This window comes from Solanum stenotomum, chromosome 2, assembly GCF_019186545.1.
Source record: "Solanum stenotomum isolate F172 chromosome 2, ASM1918654v1, whole genome shotgun sequence".
In the NCBI taxonomy this organism is placed as follows: domain Eukaryota; kingdom Viridiplantae; phylum Streptophyta; class Magnoliopsida; order Solanales; family Solanaceae; genus Solanum; species Solanum stenotomum.
Window position 1 is genome coordinate 82,372 of NC_064283.1, and position 23,607 is coordinate 105,978.

Consider the following 23,607-nt stretch of genomic DNA (forward strand, 5'->3'; position numbering starts at 1 on the left):
TTTATCCGTGGAGACCAATTAGCTCCATTGCTAAGGTCTTAACGGACGTCCATGAAAATTTTCGACAAAAAAACATCCTGAATCACAAAAATCCATAGATTTATAACACACGAAAATTGGTAAAGTCTGGTTATACCTACATTGGGGCTCGTTTGACCTTGAAAATGAGCCATTTTCCCATGGGAACCAATTGGCTCCATTGCTAAAGTCTAAAGGGACTTTCAAGAAAAATTTTCGCCAAAAAAATTTTAGAATCCCGAATCACAAAATTGCATGACTATGGCACACGAAAATTAGTAAAATCTAGTTATCGTGCTTTGGGGCTCATTTGACCTTGAAAATGGGCCGGTTTTCCCATGGGGACAAATTGGCTCCATTGCTAAGGTCTTAAAAAATGTCATGAAAAATTTCGACCAAAAGAAATTTGGAATTCCGAATCACCAAAAATCCATGGACTATAGCACACAAAAATTGATAAAATCTGGTTATACCTATTTTTGAGCTCGTTTGACCTTGAAAATGGGTCGATTTGCCTGTGGGAACCAACTGGCTCTATTGCTAAGGTCTTAGCGGCGTCCATGAGAACTTTCAGCCAAAAAATTTGGAATCCTAAATCACTAAAAATCCATGGACGGTAGCACAAGAAAATCGGTAAAATATGGTTATACCTGCTTTGTGGCCCGTTTGACCTTGAAAATGGGTCAGTTTGCTTGTGGGGACCAACTGGCTCCATTGCTAAGATCTTAACGGATGTCCATGAAAAATTTCAGCCAAAAAAAATCTGTAATCTTGAATCACCAAGAATCCATGGACTATAGCAAATGAAAATTTGTAAAATCGAGATATGTCTGCTTTGGGGCTCGTTTAACCTTTAAAATGGGTTGGTTTGCCCATGGAGACCAACTGACTCCATTGATAAGGTCTTAACATACGTCCAAAGAAGATTTCTGCGAAAAAAATCAGGAATCTCGAATCACCAAAAAATCATAGACTATAGCATACGAAAATCAATAAAATCTGGTTATACCTGCTTTGGGGCTCGTTTGACCTTAAAAATGGGTCGGTTTGCCTGTGGGAACCAGTTGGCTCCATTACTATGGTCTTGTAACATTTCGAAATCTAGTAGGCTAAAATATGGCTTGACGTTATGGTTAGAGCCTTGAAATGTACCTCCCCGTACCTAAAAATATATATATTCATGTTAGAATGTCAAGGTTCAAACCCCATGGACCAACCATGGGTCCAAGAGGAATGCACCAAAAGCATGCCTAGGCAGTGACCCACGAGGGGTCACTCACACCCCGTAGGTCACCCCACATTTTGTGGGTGAGGGGCCGTAGATGGGGGCTCCAAAAACAAGCTGCAGAAACCTGACGCCAATACGGGTCGTGGGTCTAACCACAGTCCGTAAGTGAGGGGGTCATAAGTGATCCTTGTAAATTATTTTTGGGAATTAGTTAGGGGTACTTTGGAGTTTTCCTTTTTAATTAAATGTTAAGTGATGACATTTTACACTAAATTAAACTAATTATATAAGGTTTTAAGTCCCTAAACTAACTTATCTAGATTGCAATTTCCAAATTCCCAAATCAAAATCCAATTTCCCCAAAATCTTCTCTCTAGAACTCCAAGGAAGAAGATGAAGAATATCAAGCTAGGGTTTGAATAAGGATGTTTTTTCACTCAAATTCGTTGGATTTCTTCACCAAGGTATGTTAGTCCTTCGTCTATGGATAGTTTTCATCCATGGAGTCCCTCCAAAACCCTCAATTTCAAAGCTAGAAATCCCAAATGTTAGGGTTTGACTTCAATCTAATGGATTCCTTTCAAATTCGTTTTTAATGATTGAATTATGTTTTATTATGGATATATTGATGATTTTATATGGTTTTATATTGAATTCCCCAAGAATCCATGAATTCCCCTATTTCTAAATTTGGATCTCAAAGTGTGGGTATTGATTGACGCAAGTAGAATATTATAGAATTATGCATGTAGTAACTGAACTACTTGAATTATGTTATCATTCATGTCTAATGTAGGAATTCTGGATGTACTGATTGAATATGGTCTATGGTCTTTGTAGGGCAAATTATGAGATTTGTGTATATGATTTGAGAACACTTTGAGAGTGAAGTGTCCATGATTATGATGATGTTGTTGTTGTCACGCCCCAGATTCAAGGGCACAACTGGCTCCTAATGCCAACACTCAGGCTCGAGCCGACCCTGCTGAACCATTTGCTACTAGCGCATAGCAACCATAAACAGTCAAGAAAACAAACAAGTATATCTCGGCTTAAAATTAACCCCTCGGCCGGCAAGGCCCCTGTAAACAGATCCATAAAAGAAACAGCTACTCTCAAGAGTTCATATAAAGAAATAGCCAACTAGCACAAAAGTCCTAATTGGGCCGTCGAGGCCACCATGATCTCTATACCGAAACTGAAAGCAGGTATATCAAGACAATGCATCACACAACTAACAAGCTTCAGCAAACCAACAAACTAGGTTAACATGGCCATAACGTAGCTATAAACTCCACACAATAATCTGCAAGCCTCTAAGAGTAGAAAAGATTAGCGGGACAGGGCCCCAGCCTACCCATAAAGATATATACAACAAAAGGTAACAAACCTCCCAACTCTGGCAGTTTCGGAGGAAAGGGGTGAGCCAATCGGATAAAAGTTAATCCTGCTGCTGAGGAGGTCTACTCGGTCATCTGTCAGGACCTGCATGCATGAATGCAGCGCCCCCAAGGCAATGGGGCATCAGTACAAAATAATGTACAGAGTATGAAAGGCAATAGACTATGATGATGTATCTTGATATATTGGAATAATTTGATAAATAAATCAAGGATAAGATAAGTGTACTGACCTACTCTTAAATTTTAACTTATCAAAAATAATAAAACAACAACCTAACCAAGCTCCCATAAGCTCAACAGGTACAAACAACACACAAGACCACCTACTCAGGCCCCCATAAGCCCGAAAGGTGCCAATCAGCCTATATACCCCTATCAGTAGTCCCCTAGCCCCGTAGGAAGTCACATAACCCTCTTAGGCATTAATATAGCCCCGTAGGCAGCACATAGCTCTCTTAGGCATCAACATAGCTTATAGACAACTCATAGCTCTCTTAGGCAATAACATGGCCCTGTAAGAAGCACATAGCCTTCTTAGGCGTCAATATAGCCCTATAGGCAACTCATAGCCCTTCTAGGCATCAATATGGCCCCATAGGCAACTCATATCCCTTTTAGGCATCCATATTGCCCTATAGGCATAACATAGCCCTTCTAGGCATAAATCACATTCTTGCAGCTAACCACAATAGCCCCAAGGGCAACAATAACAATCCAATCGATAAAAGTGAGCAATTTAGTTATAAGCAACCTATACAAATAGCCTCTGAGTCATGTCCAACATAGGGACGCTACTAACTGAATAAGAATCCCGACAAGGGAAAATTATATCAACTTGAGCATCCAACAATCAACAATCACGGCTACAAGTATATTAAGGATAACAACCCAAATACATTGCTTTTAAGCTTTAAGGAAATATGTCGTAAGTAGGGAATAGCCTTAACATACCTTTTTCGCTAAATTCACGTGGCCTAACGATTTTTACTCATAACTCCCTCGATACTACAACAAGGTAAGACCATAATCAACACACAAAAATAAAATATACCATGAAAATATGATAAAAGATATGTATTTTCGTCGCAAATTTTTGTTTGTTGCTTATAAAAGCTAAAGTCGATGAAAGAATGGTCTTACCTCGATCTTAGGTTCATAATACGCCTCAAAACCTTCAAATATATTCAAACCCTTGCTATCCCAACACTAAAGTGTGATATGCTACGCAATCGATAAAACAAATTATACCACGATGATGAGCCCAACGCGTAAAACAACTTTCGTCAAAGACTTAAGTCGAGAAAATGTATACTTCACTTGATCCTAGAAATAGGTTTCTCTAATTTCTCTGGTTCTTAGCTTAAAAATGAATAAAAAGGTCGTCGAAGAAGATATATGTAACATTCCACCGACCTAGGGGCCTACCTCACGTGCCTGCTTGCGCAGTCTCACAAAAACGCAAATATCCCTCTATTCTGAAGTCGTATGAACAAACGGTTTGATGCATTGTAAACTAGACTTGTATACCTTCGATTCGATAGGTCGTGGGGATCATAACTCTTAATATATTGGGAGAAAACGTCTGAGACATTTGACCCAAATTTCATACAAATCTTTAAAAAGGAATTTATGGTAACTTTCGCCAACTTTTATTTTTCCACTTACCTAACTTCAAAACTGGAGATAAAACACTTGAACACTTAAAATATCACATAACACATCATTATTAATTTATTACCCACCCTCTTAGTCTTTCCACGAATATACGAGTCAATTTATACGTTTTGAAAAGGCGGGGTGTTACAGTTGTGTTGATTGAAAGGCCATTCTCATGAAAACACAATGAATATAATATGAAAGGTTTTCTCACAATATGATGATTCTAAGATTGAAATTTTATTCTCTCCTATTGAATCTATGAGCTATCTTATGAATTATGTCGGATTGAGTGTCAAGGCACTCTTTTATAAATATGAATTTAAGTCAAGACTTAATATGTACTCCATGGGAATTATGCTTAGCACCGAGTGGATATTGAATATGAGATAAAGGCTCTCCCGTTAAGTAAGGTCGGGTTTTTAGAAGTAATCTCATGAGATGGAAGCTCCCCCGTTAAGCAAGGTTGGGGTTTCTAGTAACAATCTCATTATCCTATAAACTATGTGCCCCCATAGGTTATTTAGCTAGTGGATCCACATAAAAGCTAACAAGTCATGGTCTCACCTTAGGCAAGTTGAACAACCCTTTTCGGTGTGGGCAACACTGGATTCCATGTTTAGCTCACATGGTCTATGTCGGTTAAGGCTTATTCCCACTATGAAAAGAATATGAACAAGAACATGAATTATGAATGATGGTTACCCAATAAGCTTTACTTAGCTTGGGTAGTATTATCGGATCATATTCATGCATTGGACAAGTATGCTTTGTGGGTACAAATGGTATGGTTCTCTTATGATGTAAGTATTTATATAATGAATATGTTATGACTTATGCTTCTCTATTATCTTCAAAACGATGCTTTAAACTTGTAAATGATATATATTTAACTAAAATGTCCTTTTTAGCATGTTTTTATGATTTTGTGCATGACTATCATACTTAGTTCATTTTTGTACTAACCCATATTTTCCTACATTTTCCCCAAAGGTAGGGTCCACTTCTTAATGCAGTTATCCTTTGGTTCAAGCTTGGATTCGACTATTCTCCTTGCTTGTGGTGAGTCCTCATGATTCGTGGACGGGAGTTCACTTTGAGTTTCATTTCTTATTGTTTTCACTTTTGGACTATGTTGTATGGGCTATTCCCTTTTTCATTGGAACTATTGTAATAGATGGCTAATTGAGACAAGTCTAGACTTCCGCTTTGCTTATATGAAACTTTTGGAATTAAATGTGTTTTTACTCTTATTGTTCTAATACTTTATGTTATGGTATGCTAAGTGGCTTACATAGGGTCTTTCGGGGTTTTATATGCCTTGTTATGTCTAGGGGTACCCTTGGGTCGTGACGAACTTGGTGTTGGTATCAAAAGCACACGCAAGTGCACGTGGTCACTCAAGTAGTATAATGACTCTTTCGAGCCGGATTATCGAATCCAAGGGACTTCAAATCACAGACAACAACTTTGTTATGTCTAAAATAAATCTACTTATGTGACAAACAATTGTAGAAATTCGATTATAATTACTAAGTTGAACAATCTCAAAAATTAAGTACTACAATTAAACAGTTCCAAACAAGAGAATTTCACAATATGGGAAAGTAATCTAGGGTTGCAGCATAAACCGATTTTTGGCATAATGTTAATTTATCCTAGCATTCGACAGAATACCCTCATTATGGATTTGCAAGGTTCATTTTATGATCATGATCTCCCAACCTCTAATCGCCTACCACCATTGACAGTCTAACTACATCGTTGAGCGGGGATAGGCATGAACCAATAGCGGAGCATTAAGCTATCTGCTTGCATATTAATCAATCGTGGCATAAAGGTATAAGACTATCCTATATACAAAACACTCTAATTTTACTCTAGAGTAAACACACTTCCCACATTCTTTGGTCTATCCCTCGATTCATCTTCTGAGTTCAAGAGCAGACAACAAGTGTATTTTAATGTTGATCATGCATTAAAATAGTTAAATAAGAATGTAAGCATGAATCACAAGAAAGCCCATCACATGCTAGAAACAAATACTAATATACCATTAATCGTAGCTACAACCCTAGAATAAGGGACTTTAGCTACTCATTGAACAAAAGATCATCAAGTAATGTTTATGGATCATGAAAGAGTTTACCAAAATGAATGAGTAGAAGAAAAGCCCTAGAAAGGGTTAACCAAATCGCCCAAATCGCTACTCTTTCATCTTTCTAAAACTGAATATCCAATGAAATAACATACTTAAACTTTTTATAGTTTAAAATAAAACACGTGGCCAATTTCTGATGTCCAGGTCCGCGATGAGGACCTGTTCCCTCGCCTATAGTTGCACACAGATGAACCCTCTCCACGAAACGTTTCTATCGCGCACTCCTCTGTTAAGTGGAATTCCATTTCTGTATACACGTATTGGCTCCGCGACGCGGAGATGCTCCCTCATTGTGTATTTTCTAGCTTCTTGGCCCTTTTTCTCTGCAACTTCGTCTTCTATTTTCTGACCTCTGACCAGATGCCCTATTTTGGCTCGTTCTTCTGTGCTTTTCACCCAGAAACATCTAATCATATTGGTTAGAAGAAGCGACATCAGAAGACCCTCAAAACTTAATTCCGACTACAAAAAATGCTCTTAACTTAGCTATATATATGGGATAAATTGGTTATTATGTGCATAAATACGCCCAAGATCACTTGATATCAGAGCAAAAAAATTAGAATGATTCTCGAATGATGTCTCATAAGCCAAGTCTAGTAAAGTCTTATTCATGAGTGTGAAACGCCCCACATTGATGAGTAAGAGGCTATAAGATGTTTAGGAATTTTCACTTCTTTCATTACTCTTAAGTCGTGCCTTAGAGTTTAGCTTTATAAAGTCACTCTTCTAATCCTTCTCTTGTGTCTTCAAGATATGAATACACGAAGGGCTAACGCTATAAGGGTGGAAGATAAGAATGTGAATCAAGGAGCTCCTCCTCAAGGTAACCAAGCTCCGATTGATCCTGTGGTTGAGAATGTGACCCAGACGGAGTTTAGATCTACTATCCAAATGTTGACATAAGCCATAACGACTCAAGCTCAAGTTGTGACAACTCAAGTCCAAGCCATGACGGCCTAGGCCAATAGAGATGTTGGGCCTCATGTGAACCCTAATATGAATTCTAAGGCTTCTAGATTGAGGGATTTTTCAAGAATGAACCCTCCCGAGTTTCTTGGCTCCAAAGTGGAAGAGGATTCCCAAAGGTTTATCGATGAGAAGGCGGAGCTAGCCGCCTACCAACTAAAAGGTGTGGCTCAAGTTTAGTATGAACAGTGGAAGGGTGAGAGACCCATATGAGCAGGCCCGATATGATGGGAATCGTTTAAATCAAAGTTTCTTGATATATTCTTTCCCCTAGGGTTGAGGGAACTAAAGATGCAAGAGTTCATAAACCTTCGACAATGGGGTATGAGTGTGAAAAAGTATGCTCTTAAGTTCACCCAACTATCCAAATATGCTCCAACCATAGTGGCAGATGTGAGGGCCAAGATGAATAAATTTGTGATAGGAGTATTCGACTTAGTATCAATGAATGTCGTTCGGCAATGCTTATCCCAAGTATGAATATTTCACGTCTCATAGTGCATGCCCAACAAATTGAGGAGTTAAAGCTCAAAATAATGAATAGGGAGGGGAAAAGAGCAAGGACCGGTGAAGGGAATTTCTCCAATGCTAGTTCCGATGGACAAGAGAGACAAAGGATTAAACAAAGGTTTTCCAACCAAGGTTTCTCTAGTGCTTCCATGATGGTCAACAAGGATAGGGTGCCTAACCCTAAACCTCAAGGAGGTAGTAAACCAAATTACGCAAAATGTGGGAAGAATCATGATGTCAAGAGCCTAGCTAATCCTGATGTTTGTTATGGGTTCGGTAAGAGTGCTCATCAATTGAAAAATTGCCCAACACTTATGGCCAAGGGGAGAGAAGGCAACCAAGCTCTTCTAAGCGATTCAGACTCTAATGCCCAAAAGGAAGATCGTTTTTATGCTCTTTGATCCCGAGATGACCAAGAGAGCTCCCCGGATGTGGTGACCGGTATGTTAAAAGTATTTTCTATTAATGTATATGCCTTGTTAGATCCCGGTGACACTTTGTCCTTTGTTACACCGTTTGTGTGCATGAAGTTTGAAATATTCCCCGAAGTGTTAGTAGAACCTTTTTTGGTTTCTACCCAGGTTGGTGATTTCGTGGTGGTTAGGAAAGTTTATAAAAGTTGTCCCATTTCCTTGTCCCATTTCCTTACTTTAGTGGATTTGGTGGAGTTTGACATGTTAGATTTTGATGTGATTTTGGGTATGGATTGGTTGCATGCGTGTTATGCCTCTATAGATTGTAGGACTCGGGTGGTTAAATTCCAATTTCCAAATATGTTTATCGTAGAGTGGAAGGGGGGAAATTCTATCCTTAGAGGTCATATTGTTTCTTGCGTTAAAGCTAAGAAAATGATCTCCAAATGGTGTATTTACCATCTTGTTAGGGTAAAGGATGTGGAGTCCGAAACCCCTTCTCTAGAGTCGGTTCCGGTACTAAATGAGTTCCCAAAAGTTTTCCCCGATGGTATGCCCGATATTCCTCCCGAGCGGGAAATAGATTTTGGCATTGATGTTTTATCAAATACGCAACCTATCTTCTTTCCTCCCTATAGAATGGCATCGATAGGGTTAAAAGAGTTGAAAGAGCAACTAAGGGATTTATTAGATGAGGGCTTCATCCAACCAAGTATCTCTCCATGGGGTGCTCTGGTGTTGTTTGTTAGAAATAAGGATGGGTCGTTTAGAATGTGCATTGATTATTGTCAATTGAACAAAGTGACCATTAAGAATAAATATCCATTTTTAAGAATTGATGATTTGTTTGATCAACTTCAAGGGGCTAGCTATTTCTCCAACATTGATCATTATCACCAATTAAGGGTGAGAGGGGTTGATATTCCCAAGACGGCCTTTAGGATCCGGTATAGTCAGTACGAATTTGTGGTTATGTCATTTGGGTTGACAAATACCCCGGCGGCATTTATGGATTTGATGAATAAGGTGTTTAGACAATACCTTGATATGTTTGTGGTTGTTTTTATCGATGATATTTTGATCTATTCAAGGAATGAGAATTAACATATGAACCATTTGAGAATTGTGTTGCAAGTTCTTAAGGACCAACAACTTTTTTCCAAGTTTAGCAAGTGTGAATTTTGGTTAAGGTCTGTAGCTTTCCTTGGTCATATTGTATCAAACAAGGGTATTGAGGTAGATACTAAGAAGACGGATGCGGTCAAGAGTTGGCCTAGACCTCTAACTCCTTCCGACATTAGAAGCTTTTTGGGTTTGGCCGATTACTATAGGAGGTTTGTTGAGGGGTTTTCCTCCATTGCTTCTCTGTTGACGGCTTTGACTCAAAAGAAAGCTAAGTTTGAGTGGTCGGAGGCTTGTGAGAAAAGTTTCCAAGAGTTGAAGGATAAACTTACTTCTGCTCCGGTGTTGACCTTACCAGAGGGTACAAATGGTTTTGTTGTATATTGTGACGCCTCTAGAGTTGGGTTGGGATGTGTCCTCATGCAAAATGGTAGAGTGATTTCCTATGCTTCAAGGCAACTCAAGTACATGAGAAGAATTATCCGACCCATGATCTTGAATTAGCGACGGTAGTATTTGCCTTGAAAATATGGAGACATTACTTGTATGGAGTCCATGTGGATGATTTCACCGATCACAAGAGTCTTCAATATGTGTTTAGTCAAAAAGACTTGAATATCCGGCAAAGAAGGTGGTTAGAACATTTGAATGATTATGACATGAGTGTCCTTTACCACCCTGGCAAAGCTAATGTTGTAGTGGGTGCACTTAGTAGATTATCCATGGGTAGTGTGGCTCATATAGAAGATGAAAAGAAAGAGTTGGTCTGTGATATGCATAGGTTGGCTCAGCTAGATGTTCAGCTAATGGATTCAACCAAGGGTGGAGTCATGGTTCATAATGGGCCTGAATCATCCTTTGTGATGGAAGTGGTGGCTAAGCAAAGCCTTGATCCTATATTGGCTGAATTGAAAGAGTCGGTACTCAAGAAGTCTGTGGAGGCTTTCTCCCAAGGAGGAGATGGGGTACTTAGGTACCAAGGTCGATTATATGTTCCGAATGTTGATGGGTTAAGGGAGCAAATCTTAGAGGAGGCTCATAGTTATTGGTATTCTATTCTTCCGAGAGCCACCAAGATGTACGGTGATCTACGGAAAGTCTATTGGTGGAATGGTATGAAGAGAGATAATGCGGGATTTGTAGCCAAATGTCCTAATTGTCAACAAGTTAAGGTTGAGAGCCAAAGGCCGGGAGGCTTGTCGCAAAATATTCCTATTCCCACTTGGAAGTGGGAAGATGTGAACATGGACTTTATTGTGGTTTGCCTCGCACTCGAAGGCAAAATGATTCTATTTGGGTCATTATTGATAAGATGACAAAATCAGCCCACTTTATTTCCATCAAAGCTTCTTATTCGACGGAAGACTATGCTAAGTTGTACATAAGAGAGATAGTGAAGTTACATGGAGTTCCTTTGTTTATTATTTCAGATTGACTCAATTTACTTCACACTTTTAGAAGTCATTCCAAAAAGGGCTTGGTAATAAAGTTAAGCTTAGCATGACTTTTCACCCTCAAACGTATGGTTAAGCGGATTGCACCATTCAAACTTTAGAGGATATGTTGAGGGCGTGTGTTATAGATTTCAAGGGTAATTATGATGACCACTTGTTATTAATAGAGTTTTCCTACTACAATAGTTACCACTCAAGTATCGGTATGGCTCCTTTTGAAGCCTTGTATGGTTGGAGATGTAGGTCTTTGGTTGGTTTGTTTGAGGTAGGTGATATTGCTCTTATTGGTCCCGAATCGATTTATGAAGCTATTGAGAAAGTTCGGGTCATTAGAGAGAGGTTGAGAACAGCCCAAAGTCGGCAAAAGTCTTATGCCAATGTGAGAAGAAGGGACCTAGAATTTGAAGTTAATGATTGGGTATATTTTAAAATCTCACCCATGAAGGGTGTGATGAGGTTTGACAAGAAAGGAAAACTTAGTCCCCGGTATGTGGGCCCATATCAAATTTTGAAGCGTATTAGGAAAGTTGCCTACGAGTTGGATTTGCCAAATGAGTTGGCCCGGTTCACACGATATTTCATGTTTCTATGCTTAAAAAGTGTATTGGAGATCTGGTGTCCATTGTTCCCCTAGAAGGGTTGGGAGTTGATGAAAGCCTTTCATATGAAAAAGTTTCGGTAGAAATCCTAGACCGACAAGTAAAGAGATTGAGGAATAATGAAATAGCTTCTGTTAAGGTATTATGGAGGAATCATCTAGTTGAGAGTGCTACTTGGGAGGCCGAGGTCGATATGAAGTCACGATATCCTTATCTTTTTCCTTCTACTCCTATTCAAGCTTGAGGTAATTAGTTCCTCTTGAGTTCTACTGTTTTGGAAGTCATGTGTGTTGTATGAGCTTTTCCATGATTTCCTTATGTTATGCATGTTCTTGATGAAATTCATGTTTAGTAAGAAAGTTGAGTTTTCATTATTTATGTTCCTCATATTGTTGTGCATTTAATATGAGTTGCCTATTTGACTTTATGAGATGAATTGATGAACATGCTTTAGGATGCTTTTGAGAGAAATTGCATATTGGCTCCATGATGTTGTGTGAGCATGATTTTTGTTGGAGAAGGTAGTTCCTCCTACAAATATGGGAAATGTTGAATTTCATGCATATTGGGTTATTAGATGTAGTTTCTACCTTCCTTGTATTGCATTGATTATGTTTTAAATGGAGTGGAGGTTTCCTCCTTGAATTGTGCATTATTTTGATGTTTCATGCATAATGGGCTGCTAGTTTTGAGTCTTCAATTCTATAAGGTGTCTAGATCATCATTCGAGGATAAATGTTCCCGAAGGGGGAGATAATGTAACATTCCGGAAACTAGTAGGCAAAACTAGGGCTTGACGTTATGGTTAGAGCCTTGAAATGTACCTCCCCGTACCTAAAAATATATGTTTTCGTGTTAGAACGTCAAGGTTCAAACCCCAAGGACTAACCATGGGTCCAAGAGGAATGCACCAAAAGCATGCTTGGGCAATAACACACGAGGGGTCACTCATGCCCCGTAGGTCCCCTCACGTTTTGTGGGTGAGGGGTGTCAACCCACACCTTGCAAGTACAGGTCGTGGGTCCAACCACGGTTCGTAGGTGAGGGGATCGTGGGTGATCTCTGGAAACTGTTTTTGGGAATTAGTTAGGGGGTACTCTTGGGTTTTCCTTTTTAATTAAATGTTAAGTGACGACATTTTACACTAAATTAAACTAACTATATAAGGCTTTAAGTCCCTAAACTAGCTCATCTAGATCAAAATTTCCAAATTTCCAAATTCCCAAATTAAAATCCAATTTCCCTAAAATCTTTTCTCTAGAACTCCAAGGGAGAAGAAGAAGAAGATCAAGCTAGGGTTTGAAGAAGGAGGTTTTTTCACTCAAATTCATTGGATTTCTTCACCAAGGTATGGTAGTCCTTCATCTATGGATATTTTTCATCCATGGAGTCCCTCCAAAACCCTCAATTTCAAAGCTAGAAACCCCAAAAGTTATGGTTTGACTTCAATCTCGTGGATTCCTTTCACATTCATTTTTAATGATTGAATTATGTTTTATTATGGATATATTGATGATTTTATATGGTTTTATGTTGAATTCCCCAAGAATCCATGAATTCCTTTATTTTCTCAATTTGGATCTCAAAGTGTGGGTATTGATTGATGCAAGTAGAATATTATAGAATTATGCATGTAGTAATTGAACTACTTGAATTAGGTTATCATCCATGTCTAATGTAATAATTCTAGATGTGTTGATTGAATATGATCTATGGTCCTTGAAGGGGAAATTATGAGATTTGTTTATATGTTTTAAGAACACTTTGAGAGTGAAATGTCCATGATTATGATGATGTTGTTGTGTTGATTGAAATGTCATTCTCATGAAAACACAATGAATATAATGTGAAAGGTTTTCTCACAATATGACGATTCTAAGGTTGAAAGATGAATATGGGCATGTTTGCCCGTATGGACCAACTGGCTCCACTACTAAGGTTTTAACGGACGTCCATGAAAAATTTTGACAATTTTTTTTTTAAAATCCGGATCACAAAAAATTCATGGACTAACGAAAATTGACAAAAGCGAGGTTTACCTGCTTTGGGGCTTGTTTGAACTTGAAAATGGGCCCGTTTGCCCGGGGGGACCAACTGGCTCAATTACTAAGGTCTTAACGAACGTTCACGAAAAATTTAGGCAAAAAGAAATATGGAATTCTGGATTACCAAAAATCCATGGACTGTAGTGTTGACATCCTTTTAGAGGGCGCAACGTCGTGGTGACTCACCAAAAAATAGTAATTCAATTTTTTTAAAAATAAAAGATTTTTTAAAAGGGTAAAGAGGTAAAAGGGAAAAGGGGGTCGCCACCTAATTTTTGGAAAACTAGGAAACCAATCAACAAATTAATTTAAAATAAATGTCTACGAAACCAATTGATCCTAGGTAAGGGGTTCAAGTTATTCCGAAGGGAAGGTGTTAGACATCCTTCGAAATCTACAAATGTAGTTCCCGACTGAGTTCATTTTTTCAAATTGAGGAGGAGATAAAATAATGTACAAGTATAATAAACATGCAATAAATATACACAAGCAATATGATAAAACAATAATATAGGAATCAGCCTAAATTTGCCTATCGTCAATAATATACAATAATTAATAAGAGTATAATTCGAACCTAATTCAAATAGCTTTAATGGGAAGCACCTCCGGGTACCTGTAAAGACACTTGGTAAAAGTGTTAGTAATAAATTAACATGAATAAAAATAAATGAATCAAAGAATAACTTAAAAATAAAAACCCGTCTTATTAACATGGAATGCCTTGGAAATCGCCGGTAATTTCTTCATCGGCCAATTTTAACATATAAAAACTACAAACATAAACTAAATTTCCGTCTTTTAAAATGGGAAGGCCTCCAAAACCAACGGTAATTTCTTCATCGGCCAAGTTTTTCACAAATGTTTTAACTTTATTTTAAGACTTAAGTTTTGAGTTCAGTAAGAAGTAAAGTTGAAGTTCTTTTCTTGAAAGAAGTATATGGGGGCTATGTATTCCCAAAGAGATTTAAAAATGTTTTTATATTTAAATAAGAATGAAAACTGAGATTTCTAAAGAGCCTTCAGGCTAGTTTTCAGAAAAGAGTAATAGCTTTTAAATGAAGCAAAAAGGGAAACTAAGATTTCCAAGATAGCCTTTGAGCTAAGTTATTGAGCACTGATCTCAAATCACAGAAGAAGTATGTTTTTTTAAAAAATAAGAGCTAATATATTTTGGGAGTAGTATTGAGCACCGATATGGGGGAGAGTTCAGATAACTCACATCTCCCATAAACCATGTAGCCACCATGGGTAGAAAAGAGTCATACTTTTTAAATGATCCCTTTTCACATTACACTAGTGGATCCACTTAGTAGTTTAAGTCCTATACCTTTGGTCGGGTATAGGATGCGCTGGAAGCGTGAGGTAGATCAATGTATCATCACTATAGCTCTTATGTGATGGTTGTCGGTTAGAGAAACTCCACAAAAGTTATTGTATTCTTATATATACAGTTATTTGTATTTTTACATACATTTCAGAGTTATGTTGTATCCTTGCATACACACAAAGTTGACAACATGTTTTTAAACAGTTTGTTTCTTTATATTGCACTTATTTTAAATTGTTTTATATTGAAATGAGTTTAGTCAGGTTGAGTTGAGTTGAGCCAGGTAAGTTCTTCAGTTTCTTTCAGATTCTCCTCAAGCCTATATTGTTTTAGCATTCCAACTCGCATACTCATACATTCAATGTACTGATGCCAGTTGGCCTGCATCGTCTTATGATGCAGACACATGTAACTAGGATCGGCATTTCAGCGCATCGTTGATCCAATGAGCAGTTCAGAGTCAGTCGGTGAGCCTCCTTGCATTCCGGAGGACTCTTTTATTCGCTTTTTAGTTTAGTTCATTAGGATGCTGTGGGGTTTGTCCCAACATCCATCTCAGTTGTTTTTGAGGTTTCATAAACAGTTAGTAGTCCAATAGTCTTTGCATTAACATTCTTATGTTAAAGACTTGGGTTGCCACTTTTGGCCAAGTTGAATGTTTAATCTTTAAAACATTCTCAGTTATTTTATTATTCAGTTCAGTTAAGTTCATTGATCATTATATATATGAATATTGTCTTCCGCTGAGTTAAGTAAGCCAGGCCTAGGGTTCGCTTGGGGCCAGTAATGGTCTTCGAGTGCCAACCACGCCCAGAGTATATGCTCGGGGCGTGACAAATTCTAAGATATTTCCTATGGTATCTAGAAGCATACCTAACTCATCCTGAGCTAGGAGTTATGGTCGTTTCAGTGATGTGATTTTCAAGCACTTTTTTTTTCTAAATCCTTTACATGACCTTGGGAAAGAATACATATAGCATCATCATGATCCATACCATTTTTTTTAGTAGTTAGGGTCACTTAACAAAAATTAGACGATTTTTGAATTTTTCGTAGTTGTTTGTCAATAGATTTTTTGCTAATATAATTTTCGATCACTTCTTTTTTCTAATTTTTTTACAAGACTCTCTATAATGACCCAGTAGATCCACACACTTTTTGTTTTAAAAAATGGAAAATTTTCAAAGTGTCAATATTTTGACATTTAATAGGATCCGTTAGCCATATTTTCAATATTTATCTAAAATGTAAATGTTTTAGTTTGTTATGTATCTTATTTATGTATTTTTTTATTTGTTTGATTTGCAAGAATACAGTTATTTAATAACAGAAATGAGAAAATCAAGGGAGATAATATTTTTTAAAAAGGAACATAAGAAATCTCCTTTCTCATTTGATTGGATCAACTTTCTTTTTATTATGTTTTCATCGTAATTGTATACCAATAATTTTTATATTTTATGTGCTCACTTTACCATTCAAATTAAAAATGATATTTTACTTTCATAGTGAAAACTACAAATTGTATCACAGTGATCAAAATTGTATAACAAGACTACCACATATATTTTTCTTTTATTCGTATTACAAAAATATTACTGATTGTATCCCAATATAATCTAATTATTACATATGAATATAATTTATGAAAGGATACAAGATTCTTGAAAAAAATAGCATACATGGTGAAAATAATACAATCTGTTGAGGAATGATACAATATTCTAAAAACAAAACAAATTGACTATGAAGAAATAGATATACAAGATTCTGGGGAAAAAATAGTTGCATAGTGGAAATAATAGAATCTATTGAAGAAGGATACAATATTCAAAAAAAATAAAAATACGAATTGGCTGTGAAAAAAATAGGATACATCTATGCTTAAGAAATACAAATCCATTTGATATACCTATTTGAATGACTACAAACTAAAAAAGAAATATAATGTTCTTAATAAAAATATAAATGTTTAGTAAAAGAAAAACAATTGCCAAACAAAAATTAATATTAATACAATTCAGCATTCTTCTCCGACTCTCTCTTTTTTCTTCTTCTTCTTCGTCTGCTATGTTCTTTTTTTCCGATTTTTTTCACCAAACCCAACTTCAAATCCATATTCACTCGTGCATATATTAGTAACCCTATAAGCAAAATTTAAAATTATTAAATATGAATGTATAAAAAATCAAACAATATATGAATGCTAATGTAGATTAATACAATCTATTAAATCTCAAATATGAGAACAAAATCACAGAAAAAATGAACAATGGTGTTTAAAAGACGAAAAATCTAAAATACATAAAAGAGGGGAATCTCACTAAAATACTTGGTAAATATGAAAACAATCGAACAATATTGTTTAAAGACGAATAATTCAAAATACAAAATACTTGGTGAATATGAAAACAAAATTACAAGAAATCTCACAAAATGCTTGTTGACTTCGAATTTACCTTTATCAATGGGTGAAAAAACTTTTGAATTAATTGTGAAATTTCTTGAACAAAGTGTATGAAATTGGAAGAGTTGATTTTCTTGAATAAGGAAATGAGATAATAATGATGAAAAAAAAGGAAGAGAGAGAAATGAGCGATTCGGGGTAAAACCTAGACAAAGGGATAAGTGGGTAATGATGATAATTTTGTTTACCGGATAATAGAGTAAAAAAACAGGTTTAATTTGCGCATGATTTTATTTTCTAAAATATTAAACTATTTTTAATAATTATTTTAAAATATAAATATTTTTAATAACTATGTTAGAAATAGTGACTAATTTGTCAATTTCCCTAAAAATAATCAATCCAAATCAAACTCGGTGCCTCTCCCATTTTTTTTTCATTATTTGCGTACAAAGCGCAGCCACGCAACAGGGAATGGTGGAAAAATAATATGGGCCAGATAATAATGGAATTATTGAGAAATTATGCAATATTGGCAAGGTGATTCATTCGTTGTTGCTCCACCTGTACTTCCTACCCTTTCCATACAATTAGTTTCTCCACCGGCAGCGTCTGTCAGACTGTCACGATGAGTTCTTCCGTGGCATCGTTCACGGCCAATCATCATATTATGCTGCTTTCCTGCGCCGATGCGGTTCGGCTTTCAGGAGCGAATAGCTCCGGCGGACGGAGAGTTAAGTTAAGACTAACTCCTCCTCGAGCAGCTCTGGTGGAGGCGAGGCCTCAGCAAGTACCAGCAATTAGAGATGTAGCCGGGAACAGTAATGTTACTGGGCAAACCCTTCAAGTTGGTCCATCTAGCAGAGATCGAGCCGACGATATGCAATCTGAAGCCAGAGCTATGACACGTGCTGCGGATGCTTCTGTTTATAGCCCTGATTTGTTATCCAACAAGTATGGCTCTCGCCCAATTAAGGTAAATCACTAAATAACGAACTTAAATTGATTTCGCTTCAGACTAGAAATTTAGATGCAAGTCCAATTTGTTTGATTGCTTCGTAGGTACTGAGAAGAGCTCTTCAAATATTCAATGGACTTGGTTCATTCGCCCTAAAAGTATGGCTTGACCAGTTGAACGGGGAGCTTGATCGGAAAATGAGATTGCGTGCCATTGAACTTAGGCAGACTTTCACCAGATTGGGGCCTACATTTGTTAAAATTGGTCAGGGTTTATCCACTAGGCCTGATTTATGCCCACCCGAGTACCTTGAGGAGCTCTCGGAGCTGCAGGTATTTTCTCCCTGCCTGCTTCTTTCCTGTATAGTGAATGCGTGTCCTAATATTTTCCTTGTGGAATTTCCGTGAATTTCCATTACAAACATAATTTTGGCTTAGTTAGTATAGTTCACTGTGTGCTGGGAAATGAGTGAGCTAGGTTGGATTTGGGTGGGTTATGAATGGGCTGAGCAAAAATGGGTTAAATAAAACCAACAGGCCCATATTTAATGCGAGCTGAAAACTGGTAGATTGATGGAAAGAATCAAACCACATATTCTTGTAATATTTCGCAAAAACCATTTCATGCATTAGAATCCATGTTTTTCTATTTGACCGTTTTCTGCATCTTTTGTGATGCTTTGCAACATCGATTCTTCCTGGATTGTTTTTGGTTCCTTTTTGCTTCTTTTTCTCTTGTTTAGGGTCTAATTCCCTCAAGACACTCCTACGTATCAAAACATATGAATATTACAATCTATAGAGTTAACACTAATAAGACACGATAATAAAAATACTAAATGTGAGGCAAAGAATGTATGCATTTTTGCCCAAACATCAGTATACCGAGGAAATGATCAAAATGGTCCTTCATGTATAGGGATTGGATTATGTTGATCCTTAATGTATATCACTTGATAGAAATAGTCCTTAATGTATGTAAAATGGGTATCATTTTGGTCCTAAGCCCTAAATTTAACTTTTCTCTGTCAAAAACTAACGTCAATTTCTCAAGCTCATCCCTGTCTTCTCCTTGATTGCTGCCTCCCTTTCTACTTCTCTCTTAACTGCCATCTTAAATAGATTCTTTTTAAAAAACTTCTCTTTTCATTTTTGAACTATCTTTTGTGTAGTGTTCATTGATTCTTAAAATAGATGAAAATTTATTTTTTCCACCTATTTGTAAAAGTTCATATCTATCGAAAATTATTTGACTCCTTGTAGACGTCTAACAACCAACAGTTACCTCAATGAGCATGAATAAAGATTAAGTCTTCTACAAGCCCCTCCTATCACAATGAGTATTGAATTTTTCTAAAGGAAGATGAAGAGTTGACGAGTGAAAAAAATTGCAAAAATTCTCCATTATTTGTTACTGTTAATTTGTAATCTCTTTTGAATGAATTAGATGATTTTTGGATTGGATGAACTAATTGGTTAATTCAATGAAACATGAAATTAATAGGTGAGCTTTTTTTTTGCCCTTTCACCTAGTCCAAATGAATTTTCAGTTTCAGTTGACCCAGAAGCTAGAAATTACTTAAAAGAAGGAGAAAAAAAATGTTTTTTTTAGGCTGCAAAAGTTATGGGTGAGTTGGAATAAGCATCAATATATGAGGTGGACTAGAATTCACAATATGATAGAACATCTACGGAAGAACCAGAGAAGGGGCGGGCAGGAGAAGAGAGAGATGAGTTTGGGAGGGAGACGTCAATTTTTTAACAGGGAAAAGTTAAAGTTAGGGCTTAGGACCAAAATGATACCCATTTTACATACATTAAGGACTATTTCTATCAAGTGATATATATTAAGGATCAACATAATCCAACCCGTATACATGAAGGATCATTTTGATCATTTTCTCTCGGTATACTACTTGTATACGGCCAAGTTGGCCTTGTTATTATCAATGGAATCTTTTATTTGATTGAAAAGCAAATGAAAGGTGGAAATATACTAGGCTAATCACTATTTATCGCTTACCTTACTTTTTTCTTTGTATCTCGGGTTCATTGACTTTCTACTGAAAACCTTGAGATATAACTTGTTATCAGCTTATAATGTTTCTAACTGAAATACAACCTTGGATTGCCCAAATAAACTTGACCTTTTTAACTACTGAGCAGGATGCTTTGCCAACATTTCCAGATGCACAAGCATTTTCATGCATTGAGAGAGAGTTGGGTCGTCCGCTTGAAACTGTCTACTCATCTATATCTCCATCACCTATTGCTGCAGCCAGTCTTGGTCAAGTTTATAAAGCTCAACTTAAGTACTCGGGCCAGGTCGTTGCTGTGAAGGTGCAACGGCCAGGTATTGAAGAAGCAATAGGATTAGACTTCTACCTAATAAGGGGAGTAGGCATCCTGATTAATAAATATGTTGACATAATTTCAAGTGACATTGTTGCTCTTATTGATGAATTTGCTCGCAGAGTTTATCAAGAGCTCAACTATGTACAGGTTAGTTTTTGAAACACTCTTAGATAATTCTTTAAATGGATGCATATTGGATGATTTAACTTTATATATCTGGAGTTAAGGTAGTGTTGAAGAGAAGAGCTGCTGAGTTGATAAACTTCTACAACATTCCTCTGGGTTTGAATGTTAATTTTGACAGGTTAATGCAGGAAGGGCAGAATGCAAGGAGATTTAAAAAGTTGTACGCTGACAAAGAAGATGTTCTTGTTCCCGATATTTTTTGGGACTACACAAGTGGGAAGGTATTAACAATGGAGTGGGTTGAAGGTGTCAAGTTGAACGAGCAAGAAGCTATTGAGAGGCAAGGGCTAAAGGTTTTGGATCTGGTAAATACGGGCATCCAATGCAGTCTCAGACAGCTGCTTGAGTATGGTTATTTTCATGCTGATCCTCATCCTGGGAACCTTTTGGCAACACCTGAGGGGAAGCTTGCTTTTCTTGATTTTGGGATGATGAGTGAAACTCCTGAAGAAGCAAGATTTGCTATTATTGGTCATGTTGTTCACATGGTCAATCGGGATTATGAAGCGATGGCTCGTGACTACTATGCTTTAGACTTTTTATCTCCCAATGTGGATGTTTCTCCAATTGTACCAGCACTGCGAGACTTCTTCGATGATGCACTTAATTCAACAGTAAGCGAGCTTAACTTCAAAACACTTGTAGATGGTCTGGGTGCTGTGTTATATCAATATCCCTTTAATGGTGAGTTGCTAGTCTTGCAATCAAATGTATGCTGATCAATATTTGAAATGCTTAATGGATAAACTTTAACAAGATATTGTTGCAAATAATAAGTAAGTCAATTGTTTGTATCATGCCTGACATTGCTGCTTTGGCTGTTTGAAATTCATGCAGTTCCGGCTTATTACGCATTGATTTTGAGATCTCTCACTGTTTTAGAAGGTTTAGCATTATATGCTGATCCTAAGTTTAAAGTGCTGGCTGCTTCATATCCATATTTTGCTAAAAGGCTTCTTACAGATCCTAATCCATATCTGAGAGATGCTCTCATTGAGTTACTTTTCAAGGATGGGAAATTCAGGCAGGCTTCACTTTTCCCTTTTTGGCTCCTTAACTAAACTTAGTTCATTCTTCTGATGCGCTGCTAACAACGTGAAGCTCTTACTCTTGGTTATTACAGGTGGAGTAGACTTGAAAACTTGCTTGTCCAGGGAAAGAAAGACAGGGACTTTTCTGCAAAAGATGCGTTGCAACCTGTCCTGAAGTTGTTGTTGGGTCCAGATGGTAAAGAATTAAGGGATTTGGTTATCAAAGAGGCAATCCGTGTCAGTGAAGCTATTATTCTGGGTTCAGCTATTGAATCATTTAATTCTGTTCCTGGTCCCATGAGGACTTTTGTTTTCAATGGAAATGCAAGTGGTCCCTTTACAATAAGTGCTGCTGAGCAACAGAGCTTAATGGAACTTAGGGCACAGGTGATCAAGATATGGGGACTATTGCAATCCTCAGAGAATTTTGATCCGAATCTTTTGCAACCAATTTTGCAGGTTAGAAGCACTCTCTTTCCATGTAATGTAATTTTGATAGTTTGATTCAAGTGGTTCATGTAAGGATGGAATGGGGCGGTTCAAGGCGGGGTGGGTTGAGCTTAACCTGCAAATTCTTTAATCCGTCCCCCCGCATAACAACTTTTTTCATTTTCAACCCACCCCGCCCCGCATAGACCCGCCCTGCATGAACCCGCCCCGCATAATTCTTTTAATATTTTCTTTTTCTAGTTAAGTTTGATACTAAAAATAAAATTCATACAAATAAATTCGTTTTTTTCATTATGGTGTATTAATTTATTGGATAATTACTTAAAAATTTATTTTTTGGAGGTTAATTAAGAAACATGTAAGAAATTGTATTATTTTTTATTGAACCATTTTCATATTCTATCTTGAATATTTTAGTAGTTTTAAAGAAATTAACTTAATATATAATGTTTTATCACGAATCACATATACCCGCAACCCGACCCGCATTAGTTTTTAAAAAATCCACTTCAACCCGCCCCACACAACCTTAAAACCACCCCGCCCCGCCCCATTGCCATCCCTACGTTCATGTGTTCTTAGCTGAATGATGCAAAGATGGTTTCACACATATAAATGATATATGTGTGTGAATCTTTTGTTTTGAAATGCACTTGCCCATTGTTCTTCATTTAGTGTGGGAGGGTGGGAAAAGGCTTTGTTGGTAAAGCATGATGCTTACTAGTGTTATATACCATAGTAATTGCATTGGTGTGTTATTCAGCATTTGATGTTTTCGCCATATTCAAGCTTCTAAGTTGGTGTTCGGTTCAGAACACTGAAAACTGTTTTTTTTTTTTCAAGTTGCAAAATTTCACCAAAAATGTGTTCCAACCGAACTCCATTGAAGAAGGGTTTTGTATTTCTGAAGATAAGAGTTTGTCCTTGCTGCTAATTGTTAAACCATACTTGAGCAGGTACTTCAAGAACCAGAAGCACGCAGTATTGGAGGGCGTGTAGTTGGTGGAATATCTCAACGTCTTGCAGCGCGCTTACTGCAACAAGTTCTTCGTGCACCTGAAACAACTGCTGCTGCATAATTGTTTGTCTTGAACTTTAATATAATGTAACTGTCCATAAACATACTTTAGCCTGTCAAAGGAAGGTCATATAGAATATAAATCACATCAGATGCAACAATCAATAATCCAAGGCAATTGGCTTTTAATTTCCTAAGTTGGGTTATATAAAATTTAAATGTGCTCGAGTTGCAGATCGGCAAGGAAGATGTCTAGCACTCAGACTAACTTATAGAAAAATCTCATACATTTGGG

General features: G+C 37.0%; 1 protein-coding gene across 1 annotated transcript; it reads left to right on the top strand.

Moving 5' to 3' along the window:
* Positions 1-17,793: 17,793 nt before the first annotated feature.
* On the top strand, positions 17,794-23,485 carry LOC125854506 (protein ACTIVITY OF BC1 COMPLEX KINASE 3, chloroplastic). The gene is made up of 7 exons (XM_049534084.1): positions 17,794-18,291; positions 18,378-18,605; positions 20,439-20,774; positions 20,942-21,497; positions 21,651-21,837; positions 21,937-22,303; positions 23,251-23,485. Exons 1-7 carry the CDS (start codon positions 17,944-17,946, stop codon positions 23,371-23,373), a joined length of 2,145 nt encoding a protein of 714 aa, XP_049390041.1. The 5' UTR covers positions 17,794-17,943; the 3' UTR covers positions 23,374-23,485.
* The last annotated feature ends 122 nt before the right edge of the window (positions 23,486-23,607 follow it).

Bases quoted from the DNA above. Each gene is read 5' to 3' on its own strand.
- LOC125854506 (XM_049534084.1), top strand. From the start codon at position 17,944: ATGAGTTCTTCCGTGGCATCGTTCACGGCCAATCATCATATTATGCTG. The intron at 18,606-20,438 runs GTATTTTCTCCC...ACTACTGAGCAG, and splicing joins AGGAGCTCTCGGAGCTGCAG to GATGCTTTGCCAACATTTCC. The intron at 21,498-21,650 runs GTGAGTTGCTAG...AAATTCATGCAG, and splicing joins ATATCAATATCCCTTTAATG to TTCCGGCTTATTACGCATTG.